This window comes from Meleagris gallopavo, chromosome 4 (assembly GCF_905368555.1).
Source record: "Meleagris gallopavo chromosome 4, MGAL_WU_HG_1.1, whole genome shotgun sequence".
NCBI lineage: Eukaryota > Metazoa > Chordata > Aves > Galliformes > Phasianidae > Meleagris > Meleagris gallopavo.
Genome location: NC_139407.1, coordinates 59,201,523 through 59,227,125, shown reverse-complemented (window position 1 = coordinate 59,227,125; position 25,603 = coordinate 59,201,523). Strand labels below are relative to the sequence as shown.

The window sequence follows — 25,603 nt, the reverse complement described above, 5'->3', positions numbered from 1 at the left end:
AGTTTTGAGTTCTAGAACATGTTGGTATTATGCTAAATTTTACAAATCCAAAATAACAATAGAAAAAACTGGACAGAGAAGTACGATCTTATTGAACACATCTGCTATCTAAATCAACTAAAATCTTGGTTATTAGAGACTGGCATGATAAAACAACAACAGTAACTCATTTTGCAGCATTAAATACTTGAATATATTAAGAGGAGGACGTAAGGGCAGTGACAGTTACGCCAGGCTATTCAAGGGAGTATCATCAGAAATGAGCCACAACTGAAACAGAGAAATACATCAATATTTGGAAGTCCTAGACCTAAAGTAAGAATCACATAATTGATGTCAAAAGTCTCTATTCTCTAACATCTGAGTTATTTTACAGGTGGGCTAGATGACAAAGATGGCAGTGATAACCTGAAGCATGTTAAAAATTCAGGCATTCAAAAGAAGTTCACTACTTCTGTCTAGAACGTGCTCTTTGGTACCGAAGAATGCAGAAGGTTCCAGCAGTCAGTTCTGAATTACATACAAAAAGTTGTACTAACACAGCCAATGGTATTGGCCTGAATCTTGTAATGAAAGTTTAATTTTAAAGAAAGTTAAAGAACAGTAACTGTGCCTGGAATACAAGATTTCTTGTAGAAATATTAGATTACAAAATGAATTTAAAACTGAATTCATCAGCTGAACACAAGAGCCTTATGTTTTTCTTTCTACCATCAGCAAGAGGTAAGTATTCTGCCTTTCAAGATGTATCGCTATTCTTAAGACTTCTTATCTGACAGCTAATATTAACTTCACTTCTGTCATTATTTCACACATTGGTCCCTTAATCTATGTTACTCTAGTATCTATTCATCCATGTTACAATTCATATTAAAGCTGCAGTCAGCATGTAGTCTAGCCAGTTAAAGAAATTAAATTTAAGCCTTTATATTCTGCTGAATTACATTTAATTCTTCCTGCCAATTTTTCAGAGAAACTTCTGCTGCTGCTTTATGTCCATTAGGAAAACTAAATGGAAAAGCTCAAAAATACAAAAAAAAAAAAAAAAAACAAGCAGCAAAGAAAAAAAAAAACTCTTCCAAAACAATAGGTCAAGAATTTAGAGGCTGCTTTTTATTAATTGGCAGTGTCTCTTCAGAGCAAGAGCTTAAAGTATATACACATATTGATCTCTTAAGATTTAACATAACTCAATTTTGCAGAAGAACTGCTTTCATACTCACCATTTTTTTCAGCTTTCTCCCTGCTATGGGAGTAGCCTGGAACTGAAGAAGAAGGAGTTGCAGCATCTCCTGAGGGTGGTCCAGATTTATGACTGCTCTCACTACGGTCCACAGCAGCAGCGTTCAGCTGAGACCTTCCAAGATGCAGTTGTGGTTGAGAGGGATTTGATGGAAGATCAGAATTTGAGCTCATTTTCGCTGCAACAGAAGAGAAGAGGGATTAATTGTCAAGTAGCAGAATCATTACATAAAAACAAAGTAAAATTTAAAATCTGAATCTGCATATATAATTACAAAAAGTCTTGAAAATGGCAAGACTATTGCTAGCAACTTCAGGATGTACAAATACATCCTTGAATCATTCCAAGCATCAACAGTTACTGCTGATTATTGACTGACCACATATAGCATTATACAAGAATAGCTACTGCCTTTATCCATTAACTAAATAAGAATTGATTTTCAAGAATAGACAAACAGTTCACAATTAAATCCTGTAAATACTACATACAGACAACTATTTGTGTCTAATTTTGCATATGCAAGAAATAAAGATTCACTCCTAAATCTTTCATAGAACAATACTGTCCATTTTAAAACAATAGAAAAACTGACTCCATCCCAAGGGCCTGGTGCACAGCCACCACCAAAGTCAAACAGCAGGGAAGGATAAAAAAAAGAGGAGGCAAAGAAGGTGAGAAGGCAAAGGAGAACTCTGAAACTGAAAACAAAAAGAGGAACATCACCAAAGACACTCTTTGTGAGATAGTCAAAGACTATCTTTGTGGATACCTGGAAGTGAAATATACAGAACCCGAAATAAGCTCACTTTATTTCCTACTTAGTTCATGATTTTATGAAGTAAATAGAAAACACTCAGGCAAGGAGTGAAGGCCTTACGATTCCCCATAAGAAAAGGCCTTTTAACTCCCAGTGCAAACCCTCTCTGAAACGAGGCGACCTCTGTTCTGTAGAGCAGATTTCCTTAAATCAGTGAATTTGGTTACTGAATGCTTATCTCATACCAGACAGGAAGTTGGAAGGCACACATTATGCTACCACAGCATGACAAGGAATAACTCTCTGCTTGAAAGCAAGCCCCTTGAAATGAAGTAATTCATGACAAACACTGTAGGTGTTTGCTTACCAACTATACCTTTAAAACAGCTATCCAGTTCATTGACCTAAAGGTCTCATGGAAGTGGAAGCAATGCAGCCAAACTCAGGGATACAATCCCTAACGCAGCCAAAAGCTTCACCTCCACTTAAAGAGCACCAAATCAGGACAGGATGCTGAAAGCACCAAAAGCATTAAAACGGCAAAATATTCTCTGCAGTTTAGACAACCTATTTGCCAAAATGAAGCTTATATTAAAAAAAAAAAAAAAAAGAAAAAAAAGACTTTACTGAAAGAAAGAAAACGCATTTCTGTATTGCATCCCTATATCAAGCTATAAATAAACCAATACAGTTCTACACTCAACCACCCTTCTAACAAGCCCTAGGAAAGCACAGAGATTAAAATACTTTCCCCGTAAACCAGCATGAGTATTTTTAACCACTGTACAATCACAAAAGTTACTTTGCAACCCGTTTTCAGCTTAACCTTCCGGAGCACTGTCAGATGCAACACAGGTCTGCCTGCAAAGGGTGTCCCAACACAGACGGACACAGGGCGACGAAGGCCGCCGTCCTACACGTGAGGCAAACAGGGAGAGACTTACCTCAGGCGCAGGCACTTAACAAAATACTGCTGTCTCAACAGTCCCTCCTACAAAGGACACTCTCAAGTTTCTCTGCGCCCAAACGCTAATCCTTAACTTTGATTACAGCTCCTCCTCGCAAAGTTCGGGAGCAGAGCGGCAGGAGGAGCCGCCTCACATCCACTGCGGCCGGGCAGGGGCGCTGCCCGAGAGGCCGGAGGGCGCCCGGGCAGTAGCAGCACCACTCCACCACCCCGGAAGGCCGCGGGGACCGGGAGGGAGATGGCAGCTCGCGCCGTCCTGCCCACGGCCCTCACTCCGGCCGCTCACCGAGGCAAAGCTACCGCCGGCTAGCTGACAAATCAAAGTTCCTCCGCAGCCGCCGGGCGCCGAGTGGGGCCGTAGCGGCCGCCCGCCGCCCTTAGGGGTGGCCCGGCCCTCCCCCAGCCGCGGCTCCTTCCCGCGGCGCCTCGTGAGCGGCCAGCGCCGCTGCCACTCAGCGCCCCGGGGGCGGCTCCGCCGCTGGGGGCGGTACCAGCGGGAGGCGGGCGGGCCGGGCGGAGGGAGGTGGCTGGTGGGGGGGGCGGGTGTGGAGGAGTGCTTCCTGTGAGGGCGGTGGGGGTCAGCTCCGAAGCGGCGGTGTGGTGTTATGAGAAAGGATGGGGCTGTATTCCTCCATAGGGAACAAAGGGGGCGAAGAGAGGAGGAGGCGAAATGGCCGTGATTGAGGAATTAATTATAATAAAAGCTCTTAAAAGTTAGTACTGTATGCTCGTACTTGTGTCACATATACTGCAGGCTTGCCGTGAGATGGGAGTGTAGCTGAGAGGGTTGGTGTGGTATTGGTGGTTCTTTGTAGAAGCAATGCGCTGCTGCTTGGTTTTGAGCTGCCTAAAAGTAAATCAGCCTCTATGGAGCACTATCAACAGTTTCTAGTTCAAAATGAAGCTCTCACAAACTCTAAGCAGGAGCTTAAATTTAAACTGCAGAGTAACTTAGTCATTAAGTTAGTCGCTAGGTAAGTTTTTTGGAAGTTATGAGTTTATAGCAGGTGTTAGAATGCTATGGTATGTTTAATTTTTAAGATATTAGGTCCTACTTCTCAGTCTAGAGAGGGCTCCGGGGAGACCTCTGAGAGGAGCCTTTTGGTGTGTAAAGGGCTGTAAGAAAGAAGGGGACAGACTGCAGCAGGGTCTGTGGTGAGAGGACTGGGGGAAATGGTTTCTAAACTAAAGGAGGGGAGTTTTAGATTGGATATAGGGAAGAAACCTTTTATGATAAGTGAAGTGCTAGAATGAATTGCCTGGAGATGCATTCAGGTCAGGCTGAATGGGGCTCTGAGCAACTTGATTGAGCTGTAGATGTCCCTGTTCATTGCAGGGGAGTTGGACTAGGAGGCCTTAAAAGTCCCTTCTAATTCATACAATTCTACGATCATATTTGTTGATGTCACTGCCTTATATTTTTTCTATCCCCAAACAAAAATGTAATCCCCAGCACCTGTGCTTTCCTTTCTATTTCTTTACCTTGGAGTTCAGAAAAAAAATCTAATTTTACCCAAAATAAGTCTCAACAGGAAGTTCAGCTTATTACTTAATTTTTTATTTTATTTTATTTTATTTTATTTTTGGTGGAAAAATAAACAACCCAGAAGGTCACTTTTAAGAAGATGCTTTTCCTCTCTGAATCTAATCTGGTTTTGTCAGGAATCTAAGTGCCTGCTTTATGTTGTCAGCTCAGTTGTTTGTTCAGACTGACAGTGCGACCTAACTCAGATACAACAACTTTAACTGCTGCAATCTGCTCCCCCTGCTATTCACATTCGCTTTAAGCTATTACTCTATAAAATTGATTTGATATTTAGTGGGTGTGCATAACAGATGTAGCTTGCTTAGGGAACAGGTGGAAATGAGGGTGGTAGCTGGAAAAACGACTATCAAGGAAGTGTAAAATAAGGCCTCTCTGTACTGCTTATGTCCACTTCTTTCCAACAGTTGGTATAAGCCATTCCTGAAGATCTTGGTTCAAATTTGAAACTACCTCCACTGAATACTACTCAGTTAAACATTGAAACTCAATGTAAAATATATTCACAGATTGTTTATAAGCGATGTGCAGTGTATATGCACATTTGTTTCATTGTTGAACTTGGTTAGCTCCTTAACTTTAGAAAATACCACCTAAACCTCAACAGTGTCTTAACTGTCACACGCACTTTATGTACTCAGGTATATAAATATACATAACATAACTTGGAGTAAGCAAAACTTAAGCATGGAATCAGCCACTGATATCAACTCCACTAACCTCACTTTGACTCATGCCATATCACATATGTTGGTTTGCATTTGACATAATCACAGTTGCCAACTGCTTCAGTTTAAAAGAAGAACCCTGGAAGTACTGTAATAACTGATGGCAGTTATGTACTATGATTTAAAAAATCCTATTGTAGTAAGGACAGAATAAAAGCTTGGTGTCCAGCCAGTTTCATCCAGCCCTTTTACAAGTATTTTGTACATTTACAAAGTGATGTTGACTCTGTTTTCTGTAAATGTTGTTTACTCAACATATAATAAAATGTAAGTGATCACATGAATGTCCTAGTTATGTCATTGGGCTACAGGCTGAAATTAGCTGCTTTTCCATAGGAGCATCAAGGAAATCTGGAAACATGATCAGGGATTTCCAATGATCTCAGCAGCTCATACATAGCCTCTGTTAAGCTGCACTGACTCTGGAATGTGATACAAAATTAGCATCTTCACATTCTGTTATGAAATTTGTATTCTCACATTTTGGTATGATTGTACTATTTAAATGTTTTTTAAAAGTCTGTCACTCAGAAAATTTAATTTACAACTGTAAAGAGACAAGGTCATACTGAGCACTATTACATAGAATGTTTTGTTACTAAATCAATCAATTCAAACTGATTTACCCATCATTATCATAGAATCACAGAATGGCTTGGATTGGAAGGGACCTCAAAAATCATCTAGTTCCAACCCCCTGCAGTCGCCTAATGCTAAAGTGAAATCACATTTGTTGTATTGTTGGCATATAAAAAAAACTTTTAATCAAATGTTTCCTAAAATGGTGAAAGAACACAGTGACAATCCATGAAAATTAACTTGCATGAAGTATGAATCATTCCAGTGAACAGTCTTCAACTCTGTTTGTCACAGTAACTCCAAATAGAAATCTGTTTCTTTAGTCCACAGTAAAGTAAGAAAGAGATTTGATGTAATTTGTCTGGATGTGTCCAGAATATGTTAATCCTAACAACAACAACAACAAAAAAAAACCAAACAGAATTGTCAGCAGGTGTGAGAGTATAAAAGCTGAAAAATCTGGAGAAAATTGCCATGTGCAGCTTCTGTAGTTACATGTCATGAAAGGTACATTAAATAAGAATATCTAAGTGATGCTAAATAAGCTATACTTGAAGATGTCTCAAACATCTTTGCCCCACCTTTCCAATTAAGAGAAGAGGTGTTGTTTTGAAATAATAGGTTTTGTTTTTTACTTTGTTACACCTATTTAACAGCATAATTTGATTGATGGAGGGATTATATCAGCATAAAATTAGTGCAGTAAAATCTCTAGCATGCCTCATGAGCAGCTTGAGATACTATTGTTTCACTAGGCTCTAAAGACCACCTGCAAACAGACTCTTTTTTCAGGCTATGTGTAAATCTAAAGGAGCAGTCATCTTCTGTCACAAATACTTAATTCGTACTTAATACTTTAAGCACAGTAGAATCTAGACAGATATAGAATCCAGAAACTGAATGATGCGATGTCAGTAACTAGCATGTAAGTGCTATTTGGGATGGATATTTAGGAGGAAGAATTAGTAAAAGGCAAGGGTGGGAGGAAATGGAAAGAAAAACATAGAAAGGCAGTCTCTAAAAGCAAGTAAAAATAGTGAGTGGGGAGTTCTGTGAAGATTGATGGTGAGGAATCTTGTCAAATCTGCATATTAAATGTAACACTTTAGAGTTGGAAGAGCTTTTGTGTAAAAACTTGTTTTCATATGCATAAATACATAAGGCAATGTGAGCATCTCTCCCTGTCCATTGCTCAACTTATCTTTATCCCAATGTCCTTCTGCCTCTTGGCAAGGCCACAGGCAAGTAATAACCAGCGTCACTGCATTATAGGAAAGAGCAGTGCTGTAGCATTCCCTCCCATAAGCTTTCCCTGCTGTGAGAAAAGGCAGCCTTCTCCTCACGAATACTTATGCTCTAGGTCAGTTACATGGCATCGTATGTTCAGTTCTGTATTTATTTCCCAGCTGTTTTCTTAGTCATGGACACATGCGGTGAAAAAGGACAAGATTTTAAAAAGATGCCAGCAGCAAACTCAGAGGTAATAGTTAAGGCTGTGAATGTCCAACAGCGACTTTTCTAAGGTAACTCATTTCCTAAAGGAGGCGAGAAGAACGTGCTCCTCTTTTGGTTCCTCAGACGTTCCCGATTGTTCTTTTGACAGCACGACCATGAGAGAGCTGCTGATTTCATTGCTGGTACACAGTACAAATCAAACTTAACTTTCTAAAGCCTGATGCTGCATCTGAATTGAAGTTTTATTCATTTTATTCTGCTACTGCCTAGAGGAAACGGCAGTTTTCTAAGAGCGGGAAAATATTATCTCAGACCTTTATGCATAAAAAAAAAAAAAAAAAAAAAAAAAAAAAAAAAAAACCAGCAACAGGTATGAATTGAGTCCACGAATGTATCTTGAATCAAGTTGGTGTTAACAGAGATTAAATTTGGTCTAAAATGAAATTTGACGTCTTCAGACACTGAGAATTTCTTGGTAGATGTAACTTTTTGCTCAGGAGTTTCTACAGAGTTTGTAAATAAATGAGGTTGCCCTCATTTAGAAGTACCACTTCTAAATGAAGTGCCACGGCCCTCCTCGAGCTTGTAGCACAGATGAGTTTGCATCGTTCTTTCAAATTGCAAAGTGCTCCGCAAATATCCTGCAAACTGATTCATTACTGTTCATTCCTTTGCACTGTGAGCATAGTCTTGCTCGCAGTGACCTCTAGTGTAAATGAACGAAACAATTTGGATACTGCAGTGCATTAATTTCAGGCAGAACAGCAGTTGCAGATCCAATCTAATGCATGTAGGACATAATATGCAGCTGTTACCTGTTTAAAGAGACACATATGCATGCCATCTGTTTGACTGAATAACAGACTATTTTATGAATTAAACAAGCCTGCAAAGAGTGAATTGAAAACCGTAAAATCAAAAACATTCCTTCAGCCATAATAAATAAATAATATTTTTAAATGTATTTAAACAAACAAACAAACAGCAACAAAAACCAGTGTGATTCAGGTAATTACCATCATTCCCCAGTGAAGGAGTTTGCTCTTCTGAAATACAGCTCTGGATTTCATATCTGAGATACAAATCAAATGGCAGTGATGCAAGAATTGCTTTAAAATTTACAGATTTTCCAGTGTGTCACTCCAGTATATTAATGAGTTAACCTCAATGTTATAGATACTTTTTAGAATAATTTGAATGGATTAAAAGAATTTACTCTAAAGCAAAGATTTTTCTGTTTGTTTTCTACAAAACTGCATAAGGAAAAAGTGAATAAGATTATCATAGAAAATAATTTATCATGGAAAATTCCTGATACTTGGCAGTGTTACATCTGGAATTTAATAGTTAAAGGGAATTTAGCTTGAGAAGTAGCCCAGTTCAATACCTGCATTCATTCTGAAGGCATCTTCCCACACACATTTCAGGAGAAAATAATCTTCCATCTACTTTGGATAAATGGAAATTACAATTTTTTTGTCACATCCGCTCGCATAGCTTGAAATATAAAGTGTTAGTAATTTAAGCTACCTTCCATCCTTTCCAGTAATCCATCTGCTACACAGCAGCAAACGCAGACATTTTGTTCTCCAGCCAGAAAATGTTATGTATAAATTATTATCTGAAAAACTGAGTTGCTACATCTCAATTGCAGACATGTTTAATGCAAAGGATTCTGTAGCAGGAGACTGTGTACCATTTAATTAAGTTCTCAAAATTGTGTAAAACTGTCATACTGCAAATTACTTTTCTGACAGGAATATACACTTTTAGTCCTATACATGTCAGATGAAATTCTTTCATATTGTGCCTCTCAGTGTTTTAGTCAGGAAGCCTTCGTAGTGTCGTATTAGTCATTAAACTTTCAAATCATAGTTATGTCAATACTGCTATCTACAAATCTCACTACTTCCTGCCTAGAAATTGGCCAGTCATTTCACAGTTTTGCATACAAACACATTGTCAGGAATGTGAAAAGAAAGTGAATAGTGATGTGAGTTCATTAAAAATATGAGTGAATTAATGGATCATTAAATAGAGAAGTTCAGATTACCTATATCTGGAAAAGTCCACATTATTCCTTGACGACTGCATAAAATCAAGACAGATGGTTTGGTCGATCTGAAATATAGGTTGAAGTATCTGTTCTTTGTCCAACTTTTCTACTAAAGATTTCACTTCTTCAAATTTTATTTACACATTTCAGTATTCCAATCCTGTTGATAACATTGAGAGTAATGTGATTTAGTAACTTTAATAGTGACTTTAAACGACTATAAAAGGAGCATAAAAACAGGCTGGAGCACCTCTAATAATGCTGTTTTGTCATAGCAAATGCAATCACGATTTTTCTCATAGTGCAAAATGTAGTTAATGGAAACCCTCAGGAAGGTGTTGGTCAGTGTGAGATGTTTCAATACCTTCACAATGCTGTTAAGTTGAAAAACACATCACTCCCACCAGGTGGCAATAACTCTTCATTTTTTAAAAGCATTTGCTATATTTTAGATGGTAGAAATGTATTTAATCTACTAGTTAGTGGGGAAAATGGTGATTTACAATAAAGTTAAGATGATGGAAAATGTAATTTTCTTGAACTCTCAAGGACCAACACAGCTTCAGTAACGGCACCTGATGCCTGGCAAATTTGTTGGCATTCTGTGATGGGGTTGCAGCATTAGTGGATAAGAAAAGAACAACTGACATATTTTGGACTTGTGCAGAGTGTTTGACATTGTCCTTTATGATATCCTTGTCTCCAAATTGGAGGTATATGGATCTGATGGAAAGACCATTCAGTGGATAAGGAATTGGCCGGATGGTTGCACTTGAAGAGCTGTTGCCAAAGGCTTGATATCTAGGCAGAGACCTGGGAGTTCCTCAGGGGTTGGTATTGAGACTGACTCTATTTAGCATCTTTGTCGGTGACATCATCAGTCTTGACTCTTCAGTGTCTGGTCACGCAGAAGCATGCAACGTGCTCAGTTATTCTCCTGAGATCCCTATAATAATGTGAGAAGACATAAGTGCCCAAAATGGGCTTCATAAGGAATGCATCTAATCATAAGCAAGCATCTAAGCAGTCAAGCAGGAAGTTCTGTGGGAGGGGATGGACTCAGACTCTACAGACTTACTCGTACAGAGGAAACAGTTTAGAAAAAATGTTTGTTTCTGTTACTACTTCACAAATTACTGTGTTTTTCAAGAGCCAAGATCATCTTTCAAACTTTACACGGAGTTCTTTTGTCCACTTTCAGCCTTCAGAACTCTGTTCCAGCAATATATCTACCATTTAATATTTGCCACAAATCTTACATAAGTAAAATTGTTTTTCCTGCTCCCTCATGTAGGTGTGTACATGCATAAAATTTAATAAGTATCCCTATCTCACCTTAACCTTAAAAACCATCGTTGGTTGGAATCTTTTATATTCTGAATTTTTAACCTACTGCAACATGTCTGATTGCACAAACTGTCTATTTTCATTTTTTTTTTTCTTCTCCAAAATGCTTAGACTTGGTATAAAGAAAAAGCTATTGTAAGAAAAAGGTGGTACTGACATAAGCATTGTTTTATTTTACTGTGGTTATATAGAATTCAAACTGCGGAGTAATTTATAGCATTGGTTGAAATAAAGTATTACATTTGGTTCAGCTTAAGGAGAACGCAAGGTGTTAGGTGTTTTTGCTTTGATGTAACAGCTAATGAAACGTAACTGCTAGTTTTATAAAATTGAGTGTATCATGAGATATCAATAAATGTGAAAATTTATATTTAATACCAGTGTTAGTTTTCACGTGTTTCTAACAGATTATTGGATAAAAGCCCTTTGAACACAAATAGCTAGGAAAAAAAGGCTGCAAAGCTTACTCTTAAAGAGATGTGAGTTATAGTTTTCCTTTCTTTTTAGTTCCCTTTGAAAGAACAAGTCCAAAACATCCTTGAATGGGGAACACAGTGCACAGAATTAGAAACTTCACTGCTTATATGTTCTCAAAAGGTCTCATAACATTAAGACATGTTCTGTTTCAATGGAAGAAATTGTTCAAGTGTAGGAAAATTCCAGCTGAGAAGCTTGGTACAGCTACAAACCATATATTCAGCAGCAGAGTTAAATACTTTGTAAGATATCCAAAACATATTATGACTATGCATAGATAGACTTTACTACGAAGGCCCAAGTAAATAACTCACTTAAGTGAATGACAGATGAAGTCAGGTATTTTATTTTAATATACATAATACCATCTGATGGGGAGAGTTGCATTAATGTTGTTATTTTGCTTACTTTCAGAATATTTTTTCCCCTTTTGAAAATACCATTATAATGCAAAACAATCACAAATAAAAGTAGAAAACATACATTCAGCCAAGTTTTGGATTTGGGTCAGTTATCCTTCAGGATGCCAGAGTCATTAGACAGCACAGGTCATACATAGCAACTACCACTCCAATTCAAAGAGACTGTTGTTTTTTGTAACAAAATTGTTCCTTCCTCAGGAATGGTGTCCTGAAAGCAGGAGGTAGCCAAGGTCCGGTGTCACTAGTGGTGGAGTGTCAGTATCAAAAGTCACATGGAGATGCACTGATGTACCTCACACCTTTCTCCAGTAAATCCTGGCATCTATTTATTGCCTTCATCTTGATTCCCTGCAAAAATCTCTCTTCCACTTAATCTCCTAAGGGTGCTTTCTGCTTTGTATATATCGTCAGCCGTGCTTGGCACAGTTAATCTGCAATGCAGATGCACTACTTCTTGATAAAAGAATTGATTAATCCCATACTTATTCTTTTTTTTTTTTTTTTTTAAGTCATGTTATTACAATTCTAGTTTTTGAGGTGTGTTTGTTTGTTTCTTTGTTTGTTTCCTTATATATAATCAGTTCTTCAGTCATCAGTATTTGGCTTACCAGTATTTAGAGCTGCCCAGTATGCAGTAAACACTCCAACCAATATTGCTGAATCAGACAGTAGCAAATCTTTGGTCTGGCACACCATGCCTTTTTTTAATATTTATTGTATTTTAAGGCAATATTTGTTCTGCCATATGCTTCAGATCATTCTATCACTACTCTTTACCCCTGGTCCTTTGTAAGGATGTATAATTTGGATTTTTTTTTTAATTATTATTATTATTATTTTTACTTCTTTGTCCATGCACTTAGACTCTGAGTTTCATACACTTCTTTCTATGTGACTATATTCCTGATTTATCCTTGGAATTAGCTTGAATGTCTCATTAAATAAAACTTTGATAAAGCTTAAATAAGGTTAAAACAGCAGATTTCTTTTTCTTTCTTTTTTTTTTTCTTTTTGGGAAATACTTCAATTTCCTATGTATTCTGATGAAAAATAAGCATCAAAATATTGTACAATAAAACCTCTAGAAGATGGAAAATATTGTAAGTCTTCAGGAAGGAGAAAAATAGGGTCATATATCTGCAAAACATTCTGGAACCTGAGTGATGGCTTACTCAGGATGGCAGTACACTGATGCTCCATTCATTTTAATATGCATGCAGGAAATTAGTATGACATACAGCTATGAATACTCAATGACTTGGCCTTGTTGAGGTGTTAAGTCTTTCCAGGATTAGTGTGCTGACCTGGCTCGAGTTAGGTTGTATGAAGAAAACAAGGACTCAGCTCAGAACAAGAGACTTGTAAACAAATTTCATGATCAAATAACTGAAGACATATCTCAGCTTGCAGGCTGAAATAACAACTATTTTAACAGTTGAGAACTGGAAATAACTGAGTGACTTTGGAAACAGTCATAGCCATTTTCAGCTAGCTAAAAGGCTACAACTATACAAAAGAATACTTTAAAATTACTTGATTCTTTCAGAAATTACACTTGATCAAAGTAAATTGTTATGGACCAAACAGTATCTGGTGGGATGAGAAATCAAGAAAGAGAACCCTGCAGGAAGAATTTTCAGCATGCTGGGTAGAGAGTTCTGGAATTGAAGATGTACAGGCAACTGATAAGAAAGATGTCTGTGTTTATTGTTTCCAAATACAGCTTTTTGCAATTTCTAAATTTCTAGCAAATGGTGCCATATGATAAGGAGAATATTTGATTATTGATGGCCAATTTAACCATCCTAGAATAAAGAAAACTGTAGAGTTAGTGTGGTGAATCGTAGCTGATTCACTATAGGCTGCATCTTGGATCCATTATGAAAGTAGGGAAAATAAATTATGTTAACATATGTGACTAAGATCATAGTCCTGACAAAAAATTATGTTACATAAGGGAGGTCTTTTAAGTGACCTCAAGATTCCTTTGTACTTGTTCTCACAGCCTGGCATTAATTTACAGAAAGGCTCTCAGAAGTCTTAAGAGGTCTTAAAAGCTTTTGTAATCTCATATGTGAGCTACAGATATAATTTTATTTACAACTTGGGAGAAGATTTATGAAATAAAAATGATTTATCATCATTCAGTATTTGCATATGAAACTGAAAGAGCACAAGAATAATGTTTGAGTTTTCAGACTTTTAAAATAGAATTTAAAAGTAACTTGAGAATTAGAAAATCTGTTTCCAATTCAAAATGTTGATTTCCTAAACTGCGCAGAGCTGCTTCATTTGAGGAGATAAATGACAATACAATTTTCATTGTTGACTCCTAATATAATTATTTCACAGCAGTTCAAACTAGAAAACAAACAGTTCAGAAAAAAAAAAAAAAAAAAGTAAAAAAAGCCCAGCACATTATTTTGTTTCTATTTGAAGTCAATAACTGGGTATCTTCTTCAGAGGTACGATGAATTCTGCATAACATTAATGAGAGGTAAGTTAATGGGATGGTAGGTAGTTTTTGAAATGACTTAAATCTCTAAAAACAGAATCAGTATCAACATGAAGTGTGAGACACTAAGACTAGCAATAGAAAAATACACCAGTTGGAAGAGTAAAGACTGATCTGTGAGATAAATAATTGTGGCCCTCCTTTGGCTGTAGATTGGAGTATTGGAAGTATGGGAAATGCTTTGCAGTTTATTGGCTTTCTCCTGTGGTGGTAGAATTCAGTGAAGTATGGGCTACCCTTAGCAAAACCAGAGTGGGTATCTCACAGTGGCTCAGCTGCACTAGAACCTCGTGATTGGGAGCATTAGATCAGAAAGTGGTGTGGTGGTTTCTTTCATTTCTGACAGCAGCTGGATCTACTCCCTTTCATAGGAAGTTCCATAGTTGTGTCATGGAGGTACAGGGTACTACAATCATCTTGCTTTGCATGGGCAGAATCAGACTCACAGAATCAAAACAGATGAGGGAGGAAATAACAGATGAATAAATAACCTCTTCCAGGCAAGTAACTACTGTTGATTGAGTGATTAATCATTTCACATCAACTCTGAATAAGAGTAAATCAGTTCTAAAATCTAATGCTCATCAAAACTGAGCAAGTGTTCTTGCCACGCAGTGTCAGAAAGAGAAATGTAGTGGTTATTCAATTGCTTTCAAAACTGTCTGATAAGTTTCAGACTCTGCAAACAACAGAGGATCTATTGCTGAGTCACAGAAGTGTGAAGGAAGCAAGGAGACATCCTTCATGAATGGAATGAAGCACTGTAGTTAATTTTGAATTCTGCATGGATTTACACTAATTTGAGGATTTGGCACAAGATAATTGATTTGTTTTCTATATTCTGAAAAAAAAAATCAGGAATGAAGACCTATGAAAATGCATGGTGAGATGTTGAATAGATGTGTAATCATTTACTGTTCCCAGTGCATCAAAAATTCCCTAATAAAAAACCCAAATGCAGATGTGGCACTAAGCAGAAAAAAAACACAGGTTGATAAGCAGGGGTAAGAGGCAAAGGGAGAAGCAAATATTATCACATTATGGAAGCTACTCTTGTCTATTCATCCTTGTGCTTACTTACATATAGTTCTATGATAAAAACAAAACACAAAAATCCCTCTTCAGATACATATATTATACAGAATAAAAACCCTATGTATACTGTAGAGATGTGAAATTGCTTGCCTTTAAGTTATCCAGATGCCTTTAAAAAACTTTCTTGTGCTTAATATTCCTTTCTCAATCTTCTCTTTAATTCACCAAGTTCCAACTCCTTCCCTTTTAAGAAAAGGAAGCAGATGGCACCTTGCTGCATCTGTCTGAAAAGAAAACTATAGCAGCAGAACCAAAGCATGCCATTCAGTTTACCTACGAACACCTATGCCAGAGCTGGGGTTAATGTATGTGTAGAATGTTGTACAACATGAAACGCAGAGTGTACTGCGTAATCATGGTATAGCAGTAGCTATGAATAAAGCAGATGTCAGCATACTTACAGCTGCATTTTGTGTAGCTGTTGTTTGGGAAGACTGAGGGAAAAATCTCTGAAGTAAAGCACCAGTAGAATAGTTCTGTAGCTACAAGATGTTCTGTAGACCTGCTGCTGCAGCTCAGAGGAAGCATTTTACTCAAAACCTAACAAATTAATGTGTTTAGTTTTCCAAAAGTGTTTCCCTGAATAACATTTTCCAGTGAATGTCTCTTTCAGACCTCAGAAAGCTCATTTTAAAAGCATTTTAAAGGCAATACTAAAAAAATGAGTTTTTGTGTTTTAAATTCTCCAGGCCAGAGATAACTGTATGAATGCTCCTCTTCTAGCACAGGATTTTGAGGCTTCAAGTTGCCAATGAAAATGCAAAGAGCCCATTGAATTCACCAGATTCTCTAGTTCTGTACTACACATACTTTTTAATTCATAATCCTCACTATTATTTTCCATCTGCTAATCCCTTGTCTTCTTTCCTTCTCAAATAGGAGGGCTATGTTTGGTCAACCATGTCCTAATGGGCAGTTGAAGTACCATTCATTACATATCCAGACTTAAGAATTCTTCTGCACAGGTAAGAAATCTCATGATTATGTTTATTATATTTTGTAAGGAATAATTTGCCTTTCACATAGTTTTTAATATGCATTTCCAAAAGCTTTCTAATCATGCTGTTCCCAGACAGATTCAGCAATGGAATAGGAAATCACACAGCAGGTTTGAGAGCTCATGCTCCAAACTTGGAAAGATTCCCTGCAAATACACTTACATTCACTTAGGAAACCTGGAATCTAGAGAAGGCATCCATTACAATTTTAATTCTCTTTCAGCATGTCATTTAAAAAAAATCCCTGTTTTAATCACTTCACTGTTACATTACTGCTCATAAAATTACAATTTTCTGGCTTAGAAGAGTTAAAGAATGACAGTGAAGATTTTGTATTTACCCAGCAGTGATAGAGATGGATCAGTACTGTAATACCATGTTCTTTTAAAACCAAATAGGAATAAATCTGTATGTTTTAAATGAATCATGCCAGTGCACCTAGACATATTTATAAAAATGTCAGTACTAAAATAAATTATGGTAATAATAAGATAAGCTTAAAAACTCTCTCTCTGGTTTGGATTTTGAAATGAGAGGCTCAGAATTTCAGACTCTGCTTCAGCAGTTTTCTTTTCTGTTAGGATTCATCTCTTTCATTTCCGTTCCTCGTAAAAGGGCAATCATGCTTAACCACTTGATAACCTTCTAGGATGAGATGACCAGCTTGGCAGACAGCTTTATGACACTGTCCTCTAATAACATCAGTAGGAAAGCTGACAAGAGCAGTCTAGGTAATTGAACAGGGAGATGGACTGAAAACTGCCTGAACTGCTCAGAGAGTTGGGATGAGCAGTATGTCATCCAGCTGGAGACCAGTCACTGGAGTGTTACCCCAGGGGATGTTACTGTCCTCTGTACTGTTTAATCACTTCGTTAATTACCTGGGTGATAGGACAGGCTGTGCACTTAGCAAGCCTGCAGGTGGTACAAAACTGGAGGGAGTGGCAGTCACACTAGTTTGATATACTTCCATCCAGGGAATTCTCAGCAGGCTGGAGAAATGGGCAGAGAGGAGTGTTATGAAGTTCAACAAAGGCAAATATCAAGTCTTGCACAAGGGTAGGAATAACCACTATAACTGGTATGGAATGGGGGCCAGCCAGGTGAAAAGCAACTCTGCAGAATGGAATCTGGGTGCCACAGTGGACAACAGGACCATGAGCCAACAATGTATCACTGCAGCAGAGGCAGCTGATGGCATCCTGGGCTTCATTAGGAAAAGTGTCACCAACAGGATGTAGGAGGTGATTCTTCTCCTCTCCAAGCAGTGGTGAGGCCACATCTGGAGTGCTGTGTCCAATCTGGGCTCTCCAGTGAATGACCACATGGATGTGACCAGAGGACCTACTCACATGAAGAGATGTTAAGTCTGGAGAAGGGAAGGCTCAAAGAGGAATTTTATCAATATTTATAGATATCTGATGGAATAATATAAAGAAGACAAAGCCAGACTTTGGCCTGTAGTGCCCAGTGACTGACAAGAGGCACTGAAACTCAGGAGATTCTCTCTAAACATTACGAATCTCTTCTTTACTGTGGGTTATTGATCACTGAAGTAAGTTGCCCAGAGGAGTTGTAGAGTTTCGGTCCTTGGACTTATGCAGAATGTGATGGGAAAAGAAACTGAGTAACAAGCATTAGATGAGTATACATTTACAGGTATAAAAAAGGACTTGCTATCTAGCAGAACATAATGTAATTTTACATGTAAACACAACAGCATGGAGCTTGATCAGGATATCACAGTCAACAATAAATATTGGAGTTGTAGTAGAGTCTCCTATATGAGGAAGTAGTCCTCATAGAATTAATGGGAGTTCCTTAGTAGTGTCAGTGCTAGCATTGATACTGCTATCCTTAAGTTCCATAAAAGTCTTTTATACCTCATTTTAAACCAGATATTGTTACATGTCAAGTTAAGAGGATATAGAAAACAAGTGCAAAAGGACAATGCAAATGCATTTCATTCAGATGCATGTATGTTTGGTAACTCTCATTGCAATTGCAGATATTTTTCATAGATATGCATACACAGAATTGCCTTCATCCTCTTACCTTCTGACCTCAAACTCTATCAGAGAATGTAAGAAAAGCCATGTTCTAGCCCTCATAGCTCTGTTGTAAGAAACTTGAGGTACACCATATGCCCCCCTTCTCCCCTTTGGAGTTCCCCATGTCAGTATTTAAGGGAGTTAAATGATCTAACATGAGAATTTCAGCCTGAGGAGGTTTGTTCTGTGTGTGAGTACATTTGTTTTCAGTTTAGAAGTGTTATGTGCAACTTTTGACAGGTTAAAAGACAGCTATCATCCTCTCATTGGGAAGAAATAAACACTACTAGAGAACAGACTTATCAGACTGAAATTATCTTGCTGGATCTTGCTGCAACTCTATTAAATATTATCACAATAAGGAGCAGCAGCTAGGAAAACCATATTCTCTGTGGCACAGCAATGTGCTCAGGAAGCCATAGTAATTGGATCTCAGACATGAAAATGCATGGAGTTTCTTGTGAGAAACTGGTATTAGAACTAAAGAAATCTGATTTCTGTCCTTATTTCTCCCATTAAATTGCTGCCTTGACTTAGGTTAACATTTGTCATTTTCTGTAACTATTTCTCTATCTGCAAGAGCTACGTAATTGCGTTCATGAAGGACGCCACAAATCATGAATGAAGGCAAAGATTTACAGGGAGGTAACACTGTTTATTAACAAAGCTGGAGCAAAGGCCATCCAAGTTTGTAGATACATTAACACTCTACGTTTTATGAAACACGACAAATTTCTAAGGCATTAAACACTAACAAGTACCCATTTAACCTAGTGATTTTGGTCAAGTATTTACTGCTATTTCTGTCCGCATTTAAGGTGCGTGTATTAAGAATACTGAATTTTAAGTGAGTATAAAAGGGACTTTAGGCTTTTTCATACCTTCTAACCTAGGGAAAAAAAAAAAAACAGAAGAAGAAAAAAGGGAAAGGAAAGGAAAGGAAAGGAAAGGAAAGGAAAGGAAAGGAAAGGAAAGGAAAGGAAAGGAAAGGAAAGGAAAGGAAAGGAAAGGAAAGGAAAGGAAAGGAAAGGAAAGGAAAGGAAAGGAAAGGAAAGGAAAGGAAAGGAAAGGAAAGGAAAGGAAAGGAAAGGAAAGGAAAGGAAAGGAAAGGAAAGGGGAGGGAGGGGAGGGGAGGGGAGGGGAGGAGAAGGGAGGGAAGGGGAGGGAAGGGAAGGGAAGGGGAGGGAAGGGGAGGGACTGATCAGCTATACAGAAGCGAGCTTCTTTCACAAAGAGCTGAATAAGACAAAAATTCCAGAGACAAAGAGATGAGAATGCAAGCGAATACAAAAACAAAAAACATATATAAGAGGACAGAAGTAGGCTGCTATCAAAATAACTCCATATTTTCAAGACAATCTGCTACAGTTTTTCACTTATACCATTAAAATGGCTTGAGTAGACTGAAGAAAAGGAAAGGAAAAGGAAACAGCAAAGTTTCCTTTGAAAAAAAGAGGATGAAATGTAAAAGGAGCAAATACAGGATGTAATACAGGCTGTTACATTTTCTACACCTGACCTGTGATCTAGGATAGGTCAATAATAGGATGGATCAAGAAGGCAACAAAAGATGAAGAATAAATGGCAAGGTAGCAATACATTGGGGATTACAGAAGATAAATAGCTGATAAATTAAGAATGTCCTTCTATTTCAGTTAAAGGCAAGTGCTATCTTGGCACGTAAGGCAAACAAGAGGTAATCCTTCTGCTAATCGGGACTGTATGGCAGCTGCCATGCTTCAAAGTCCAAGTCCATACTTTGAGGAAGATGTGAGTCGGGTGAATAAAGTCTAGAGAAGAGAAAAACCTAGAAGGAATTCAGGGAGAAGGTGGAAAAATTACTCTTTAGGCCTTATCAAAGAAGATATTTCAAAATATGCAAAATCTTCTGCAAAAAGATTGCTTTTAGTGCCCGGAGTGCACAGGACAGGTAGCAATAAATTGCAGCAAAGGAAATTTAGATTAGATTTTAGAGCTTTAAAAGGACACTGAAAAAGATCATATGTGAAGCCATTATCATTATCAGACTTTTTATTTATTTATTTTTTTTTATGAGAGGGTGATACAAACCTCTAAAAGAGCTTTTATTTTTCATAGGAGTGTAGAAAAAGAAACAAATCTTCAGGAAATTCTTGGGTCACAAGAAAAATGAAAGGATATGTTTAATTTGTAATTTAGATTCCCTTTAGTTATCTTAATTCCACTCTGAACATCTTTAGTGGATTAAAAGGGAGCAGTGAAGGATGTATGGATTTGTATTTTCAAAGTTGAACGTTAGCTAAAGACTAAAAAGCTGACTTCATTAAAATGCAATTTGGCTTTCACAGCATTTTCTAAGCTGTATATTTTTAACTCACCTCATCTTTCCTGTGGGCCATTCTCAAAGACTTTGGAATATGCCGAGACTTTTTGCAGTTGGGACCAAAACCTCTCAAAATGACTCATTTAAGAACACAGTCTAAGAGGGTAAGTTATGTCATGCACTCTGAAAGGGAAGCAAGGAACTGAAAATTCCTTTGAAGATTTAATTTTATTTTTTCTTTTAGGATAGCTACAATTTCTTTTCTGAAGCAGAGAAATACTTAGCACTACAGTGCCTCGCTTCTGATACAACAAATCATGTTATATACATTATGCTTGTGCTTGATTCAGTCCATTTGAACAAGAGAGACTTACATAGGGAATTGGCAGCCTGAATTCCGAAGATGGTTGTACAAATGTCTTAAAGAAGGAAAATAAAATAAAATAAAATAAAATAAAATTAAATTAAATTAAATTAAATTAAATAATTAAAAAAAAAAAACAGCTTAGGAAATGGTGCAGAAAGTTGGAAAACCTTTTGCGTGTTTTGCCTGATTTGCCAGGCTTTATCAGATTAAAACAATTTTGTATACTAAACCCTGGGTGATCTATTTGCTTGACTGTTTTTTTTTCTCTTGCAGTCTCTTTAAGTGAGCTTTGGGAAATTGGCAAGACTGAAGAGAGAGAATAAATCTGTGTACAATACTTGCAGCATAGATTTGTCATTTCAGCAGCCCTCACTCTCTCTCTCTTTTTTTTTTTTTTTCTTCCCCCCCGTAAATCATGAAAGACAACCAAAAGAGCCATAGAAAGAAAGTCCATGTTAGGAAGTAATGCCACTAGTGCTAGCTCTCAGCTGCGCATATGGAGATTAACCAAGCTGCCCTTCAGGAGCCATTATCCCATCAGGCTGTGAATTAGCCAGTTTACGAAGAGAGGAAGCTGAGAGATCTCAGCAGTTCAGTCACCCATCACTGACTACCGTTCCCTCAATTATATGTTATTTGTGTATTTGTATATTCATTTATTTCATCATCATTCTCTGGATAGCAACTGATCCTATCCAACTTCTACCTCTAAAGAAAGGACCATACTGAAGATTCAGAATCCTTATCCATCTTTAAAGAGAACTGCTTGCTAGTGAGGTACAGCAGACCTTGTGGATTTCCTATGTTTGACTGCACCCTCATTTGGAAAGATAAGATTCTTTCTTCTTTTAATGGGGAAAAAGGAAGGAATTTACCAGCCTATCTATTTATTTCTCTACCACTGTTTCTTTCCTCACCTACTCTGTTATCTACCATCCTTTCCTTAGAAAGAAAGAATGAGAATCATAAAGAGCAAAAAAGACAACAAAACTGATTTTTTTTTCAGTGTCCATGATTAGCAGCTTCTTTTCCAGGAGGTCTTCTAGCTCCAGCTAACTCACAGTGCACAAGCATGAGTGACCCATAGTCACGTGTCCCAGAGAATTTCTTCTCTGTATAATGGCTGTTATTTTTACTCTTTTATCCCCAGTCTCTCTCTCTCTCTTTTTTTTTTTCTTTTTTTTTTCTTTTTCTTTTTTTTTTTTTTTAGAGCTAAGCATTTCAATATGTCTGGAGAAGGGGAGGCTCAGGGGAGTCCTCATTGCACTCTACAACTTCCTGAAGGGAGGTCGTGATGAGGACGGGTTTGGCCTCTTCTCCCAGGCAACGAACAGGACCCGAGGAAATGGCCACAGCTTGTACCAAAGGAGTTGTACCATAAAGAAGAACTTTTTCTCTCAGAGTGGTCAGGCACTGGAATGGCTGCCCAGGGAGCTGGTGGAGTCACCATCCCTGGCAGTGTTCAAGAGGCATCTGGATGAGGAGCTGCGAGATATGGTTTAGTAGCTTGTGGTAGCAATGGGAATGGAAGGATGGTTGAACTAAGTGATCTTGCAGGTCATTTCCAACCTTGTGATTCTATGATTCCATGAGTAAAGGCAAATATACAGGTAGCGCTAGAAATCAATTGTCATTCAAACCTCTAGTGCTTATTTCCATGGCAGTATCTTTGACCGAACATGGGTTAATATATTGTAAATCCTCAGTTTCACCCTTTAAGATGGGTTGAATATTTTATTCTCATATTCCACAGTATAGTCATTAACTTTATCTACTTACACTGTCATTATCAATTAGATACATGACTGAACAACAAGGCAGCTTTTATCCAAGTCAGCTGTACATTAAGCCTATAATAAATCTTAATTTTAGGGTGCATATTCCCAGAAGACTCTTCTCCCCCTAGTATGGAAAAAGCAACTTCTCAAGAACAGGTGCAAGAAAATATTAAAGATGTATGCATATCCACTCAAATATGTGCACTCTCACAAAAGAAAAGAACCTTGTACAGTCTACTCAGTACAGCACAAAAAATTAAAATTAGAGTTGGAAGGAACCATATTTCAATGCTTAATTGCAGTCTGATACCGTTTGCTGCTATTGATAACAGTGCATGGTAAGTGTTCCTTATAAAAAGCACATACTCAGCAGCACATGCTATTTCTGGATATTCTACCAACACCCACCTATGACAGTACCATAGACTGTTCCCTACAGTATTGTCATAGGTGGGTGTAGGTAGAATATCCAGGGGGAAAATCATAGAAGAGAGGGAAGAACAGCTACAAGAAGATGTACTGTATCTTGTCATATCAATGTTTCTACCATTCATAAAAGATTTCATTCTGACAAAATACTTGCTGTAGAAAGATTTTATTCCATGCACAGGAGACTGTAGGTGGCTGTAGGCTGTTTTTGCCCTTCACCAAACCAGTATTCCACATTACCAGCTGCAGACACCAGCATCGGTCTCCCTTTTGGTTTGGTAGACACAAATGCTGTGTTTTGAAATTCAGCAGCATGGTCGGTGGCTTTTTTTACAGTTGCTAATGCTACTATCATTTTTAAACTTGACTTTAAACTGGATGATTATGGTCATTTTGCTTACCTAAAAACAACTGATTTTTCCTCTGCTGTGATGAACAATACTAAAAATAATAATGAGTGCTGAGCAGAGAGAAGTTTTAAACATAGTCGTATATGATACATAATCACTGTAGTAGTGCTATGCACTATTAAACAGTTGCCTGCAGATGGCTGCATTTCAATTGGAAAAAAAAAAAAAACATACTATAAAAGAAAATTCTGTCATTAGATGTGTATTTCTATTTTTTAAAGAAAAATAAATCAGTGCAATCATTTTATATTTACAGCAGTGATAAGTTGGCCCCTTGTGTGTTTCAAAAGTTCTCTAGAATTATTTTAATGAAAGAATGTAAGAATAAAATATTACTATTATTCAGACCTGAAATTTTAAAAACTTACACTCTCAGTTTGACTGAGTAAGAGGGTCACCATTATTCACAAGGATTTTTTATTATCATTAAAAAGGTAGAGCAAATTTAGAGCAAGAACTCCAATATCCTTCTGCTAGCCACAGGCTTAAAGGTCTTTAGGATGAATACATCAATATTAAAACTGGATTAACTTTTCAATTATGATCTGTCCTTGAAATTTCATTTTCCTTTCTATGTAATACAGTTATCTCAACATAAGAACAAGATAGTTAAAATGCCTCTAATTCTAAACTGCACAGCTGGAAGAGGTTTTTAATGAATTTTTAAAGTGTTACTTTTAAGACTCAGTTCTATTCCCATGGAACTAAATGAAGAATTTGCATTCCTTTTGAGGGATTCGGAACAGAGCATAATATTTTCTTGTTCATCTCATATAACACTTCTTCTATTTAGTATTTATTTCAATCCCCTCTATTGCTAAGAGTGAAACTGGAATGCAACAGCCAAACAAACAGCAACAGTATAGCAGCTGACTGGTCAATACCTTGTTCTCCTTTGTAGACTATTTCTGTAGTATTTTTCAAAATACTTCACTGTTCACTGTTAGGGGCACCACAGTTGCTGGGATGCATCTGGGTTAGTTTCTGGACACTCCATGTGTGTTCTGTTCTGCAAGTCTTGGTCTCAGCTGCCTTCCTGAAGTCAGAAAGCTCCAAGCTGGGGCTAGCAGAGCTCTGCAGATACAAAACTGATGCCAAAAAAAAAAAAAAAAAAAAAAAAAAAAAAAAAGATTTTGAATCTTTTCATCTTTTCTTTTGCATGCTACTCCAGTTCCTTGGCTATTCTGTACCTACTAAGAACAGTAATGCTTTGAGGATAAAAACTTTTCCATGATACATCCGTGTCACACAAATTGAGTGCAGTGGGAGCCTCGGCATGAATCCGGTAACGGTTTCCAGACATTAGTAGATATATCAGACCACATGTTCTTAAATCATGCTCGGGACTGCATAAAGTGAAGGTTTCTCTCTAGCAGAAAGGAAGTAGACTATAGATCTATGTCTGACAGGAAGCTCATCTTTTTGACTTTATGCAGACAAGACGGTGACGTATCTTTACTTTCAAGTGAACCCCAACTTACCACATTAAAAAAGCTCAAACACTTTCATGACGACAAATACTGAGAACTAAAATGTTGGCTGTCTTACAGATTTAATTTCCCTAATATTTTTTAAGCAAAAATGATTTCACACATAAGAAAAATTAACTTCTGTGTTACAACACTTTGGCATCAGACTATGACAAACAAATCCTACATTAAACACCCTGCCTTTGAATGAAGAACACAACCCCGTGCCCTTGCACAACGTACAACTCTGTGAAAAGGCTCTGCATAGATTACTGAAGAGCTTCAATGTCTTTTCTCTTACTATAGCCAAAATCCCTATTCCTATAAAAAAAAGGAGTAGCTGAAGCATAACAGGCTGCTTCTTATTGTTTCATTAATACAGACTTGGAGCAGAGCAAGTAATAAATGTATTGACTTTTTTTTTTTTTAGAGTGTATGTGTCAAACATTTGTACCTGATACTGTCTTTGAAAGATGGAAAAAATATACTCTGTGAACTAATTAATGCCAATTGGGACATTCAAGTCCTTAATTTTAAAATCAAAAGCAGCATTTTCCCTGTAGAAGAGACCCTTCCAGGGCAATTCTGGCTACAAGAATTCCTTTAGTTCCT

The 25,603-nt window shown here is 37.4% G+C and overlaps 1 protein-coding gene across 1 annotated transcript in view; it reads right to left on the bottom strand.

Moving 5' to 3' along the window:
• The window catches only part of WFS1 (wolframin ER transmembrane glycoprotein), a 33,065-nt gene extending 29,658 nt beyond the window's left edge, over nucleotides 1-3,407 (bottom strand). Inside the window, exons 1-2 of the mRNA XM_085223505.1 lie at nucleotides 2,948-3,407; nucleotides 1,224-1,421 (exon numbers count right to left, since the gene is read on the bottom strand). Of these exons, the coding sequence (XP_085079631.1) occupies nucleotides 1,224-1,416 (193 nt within the window). The 5' untranslated portion in view covers nucleotides 1,417-1,421; nucleotides 2,948-3,407. The remainder of the gene's footprint in view (nucleotides 1-1,223; nucleotides 1,422-2,947) is intronic.
• Between the last annotated feature and the right edge of the window lie 22,196 nt (nucleotides 3,408-25,603).